This window comes from Nicotiana attenuata, unplaced genomic scaffold (genome assembly GCF_001879085.1).
Source record: "Nicotiana attenuata strain UT unplaced genomic scaffold, NIATTr2, whole genome shotgun sequence".
In the NCBI taxonomy this organism is placed as follows: domain Eukaryota; kingdom Viridiplantae; phylum Streptophyta; class Magnoliopsida; order Solanales; family Solanaceae; genus Nicotiana; species Nicotiana attenuata.
This window is the reverse complement of record NW_017670280.1, coordinates 97,976-101,660: the sequence shown is the minus strand read 5'-3', so window position 1 is coordinate 101,660 and position 3,685 is coordinate 97,976. Positions and strand designations below refer to the sequence as shown.

Here is a 3,685-nt window from a genome sequence, read left to right as displayed (position 1 = left end):
TAAAGTATTAACTAGAAGGTTACAGGGTGTAATGGATGATTTGGAATATAATACTCAGGCTGCCTTTGTACCTGGGAGAGCTATCACTGATAACATTATCTTGAGTCATGAGTTGGTTAAAGGTTATGGGAGGAAAGGAATGTCTCCTAGATGCATGATGAAGCTAGACATGCAGAAAGCCTATGATTCAATAGAGTGGGAATTTATGGAACAAATGTTGCATGCTTTAGCCTTCCCAACACAATTTGTTAGATGGATAATGAGTTGTATGGGGACAGTCACATATACCATTCTGATTAATGGGGTTCAAACAAGACCTTTTGAAGCAAAAAGAGGCTTAAGACAAGGGGACCCTCTGTCCCCTTATTTGTTTGTGCTTGCAATGGAGTACCTGACAAGGAAGCTGAAATTGCGCAACAACAATCCAGATTTTAATTACCACCCCAAATGTGCAAAGATGCAAATCTTGTAACTTGGGTTTGCTGATGATCTTTTACTGTTTTGCAGGGGAGATTTGAAGTCAGTCCAATTATTATTCAATGGTTTTCAAGAGTTCTCAAAAGCATCTGGGCTGAAGATCAACAAAAACAAAAGCTCATTATTCTGTGGAGGAGTCACACAAGAGGACCAAGAGAAGATACTAAATTTCCTGGGAATACAAAAGGGAGAACTACCTGTGAGATATCTAGGAGTTCCATTAAGCACCAGGAGAATCTCTATAGCACAGTGCCAACCTTTGGTTGAGAAGATAGTAGGAAGAATAACATCACGGACTACAAGTTTTTTATCCTATGCTGGAAGAATACAGCTTAGTAAAAGTGTTCTATTCTCATTGCAGACATACTGGGTACAAATATTTGTGCTGCCTAAGAAGATTACAAAGTTAATAGGGGCAATTTGCAGGAGCTTCCTATGGACAGGTGAGAGCAATGTGTCTAAGAAAGCCCTATTAGCATGGGAAAAGATTTGCATGCCCAAGACAGCAGGAGGATTTAACATAATGAATATAGCACTGTGGAATAAAGCAGCAGTATGTAAACACTACTGGGACCTATGCAGAGAAAAGAACAAATTATGGATCCAATGGATTCACAGTTACTACATTAAAGGCAGAGAAGTATGGGGTATTCAGGTGAAGCAAGCATCTTAGATGGTGGAAAAGATACTTAAAGCACAGGAGACACTTGAGAAGGCAGGCTTCAGTTATGAAGAAGTAAAGAGAACCAAGAAATGCAGTATCAAAGGAATATATCACAGGTTGCGTGGCTCATTTGAAAAGGTGAGATGGAAGAAGGTAGTATGCCAGAATGCAGGATGCCCACGATGGACTTTCCTGCTAACATTGACAGCTCATGGTAGACTATACACGAAGGATAGGCTTCAGAAATGGGGCATGCATGTAGAAGTTGAATGTGTACTCTGCAGAACAGAGAAAGAGAGTGTTCAACACTTGTTCTTTGAGTGTGAATACTCAAAATCACTATGGAACAAGATACTAGCTTGGCAAGGAATGAGTAGGGAAGTACAGGGATGGGAGCAAGAACTGGCATGGGCTGTATACATAGCCAGGAAAAGGAACCCAAAGTCAGAACTATTCAAGTAGCCTTAGTTGCAACAGTGTACTATGTATGGCAGGAACGTAATGCAAGAATCTTTCAGGCAAAAACAAGGGGATGGGAAGCAATATGCATGAAGATTGTCCAAGAACTTCACTACAGGAGTAACAAATACATAGAAGCAAGGAAGAATAGTCTTAATTGGTATCCTTGTAATAGATAGATATATACTTATGATAAAGGAGGGATGGGGAACATAGAAGAGTAGGATGGAATGTACTAGTTTTGGTTTCTCTTGTACATATTTCTCCCTGGTAAATAGAAATTTTAATTACCAAAAAAAAGAGTAGAATAGAAACTCAAACGAAATGTTATATATATTAAACTTGGACAAAACTAAGTATGAACTTAGTTAAAACCAAGGCACTTTGATAATAAACCCCAAAATATACCAGGGGTAAAAACTTGCCAATTGTTCCAAAAAAAAAGAAACAAACTTTCCAACTAAAAGTTCACAAAACACTATGGGGCAGGATCTAAAGCAGTTCCATCAGCACCAAGAGAGGCAGAATTCAATGAGACATCATCAGCAATGGGAGAAGACACAACTTGAGCAGAAAAGGTTTGAACACCAACTTCACCAGGAGTAAGTTCATCACCTTCGGGAATGCCGACCTCAGGTGAGGAAAAGTTCTGACGTTGCTGAGTTTTTTCAATAGTTTCCTGAGCTTTTGCAATCTCAACAGTCAAGTCAAAGCCTTCCTGTCTAGCCTCCATCAAAGTCTCAAGACGCGTATTCAAAAAAGCCCAACTTACATCAAGCGTTGCCTTATCTTCAAGGGCCTCGTAATCTTTTTCCCATTGCCCAATTTCAGCCTCCAACTCTTCCCTCTCAGCCAAAGAAGCATCATAAGAAGCCTTCAAAGGGGCGAAAGATCTCTCCAAGAACTGGACCTTGTCTGAAGATGCACGGAGGTCTTCTTGAGCCTGAGTGAGCATTTGAACAAGCTCCCCGACGTAAACCTCCTTCTGATTAAGCAAGTCTTTCAAACCCCTAATTTCTTCGGTAGCTTTAGAAAGTTGCTCCACAAATGAAGACTCAAGAATGTCTTTGTCTTTGCCACTTGACTGGAAGAGGCTTTTTCAATTGCCAATTCTGATGCCATCACTTGTACTTGCTGCTCCAATGCACATTTCTCCTCATCCAAAACTTCTTTTTCCAACTGAAGACTCTCGTACTGTTCCCTCCAGTTATCTGCTTCCGTACGATAATCATTGACTAGCTGCTCGGTATTGACAATTCTCTTCATAAGCTCCATGCCTATTAAATTGATCTACACAAGAAAAAAAGAAGTGATTATCAAACAAAGATAAAAATCACGAGGGAAGTAAAAAAAAAAAAAGCTAATGCTTGTACCTTCAAAGATGAATGAACAATATCATTCATCCATGTTAAAGAACTGTGGCTTTCCAACTTGGACTTCTTAACTGGGCCAATTAAAGGTTTTAGCCATACATCAGCTTGGCTAGACTTTTTCAAAAGATTACCATCCTCGGGTACTTCAATGGTAACTTTTTTCTTCCTATTGCTACTGGAAGAACCAACTTCAACACGAGAAGTGGTAGCAGTAGGGACAATTGAGGAAGTGAAAAGTGCCACAAGAGGAGCAGTAGCAGCAGCGACAGGAGCAAAAACTTGAGGACCAGTAGGTGCGGACATTGGGAAAGAGGCAAGAGGAGCTTCTTCAGAAACAAAGTCAAAATCTTCATTATCAAACCCACGAGAAAACAATTGATCAATAGAGTCACGAGGTGAAACATTCATCTCCTCATCAGAGCTCACTAAAACAACACTTTCAGGCTCATTCACGGGAACTAAACTTGGAGGAGGGGTGACTTCATCATCCGAAATAACGCACCTTCTAGCTCAAGGCCTGCGCACTAAGGAACCCTCTTCACCATCAGAGCCATGAGCTCTCTTAGCTTTTCTCTTTGATGAGGAATTTAAAATCATTTCTTGAGCAAGAGACAAAGAAAGTCTTGATGAAGTAATAGACGTGGCACTCACACCTCGAATGAGAAATCCTAACAAAGGAAAAAGTTAGAAATCCCCAAGTAAATACGAAAGA

General features: G+C 40.2%; 1 protein-coding gene across 1 annotated transcript; it reads left to right on the top strand.

The window, feature by feature from the left end:
• The first annotated feature begins 1,150 nt into the window (after nt 1-1,150).
• On the top strand, nt 1,151-1,603 carry LOC109237183. The gene has a single exon (XM_019403453.1). The coding sequence runs from the start codon at nt 1,151-1,153 to the stop codon at nt 1,601-1,603; it is 453 nt and encodes a 150-aa protein (XP_019258998.1).
• The last annotated feature ends 2,082 nt before the right edge of the window (nt 1,604-3,685 follow it).

Coding starts and splice junctions, on each gene's coding strand:
- LOC109237183 (XM_019403453.1), top strand. CDS start 1,151: ATGGTGGAAAAGATACTTAAAGCACAGGAGACACTTGAGAAGGCAGGC.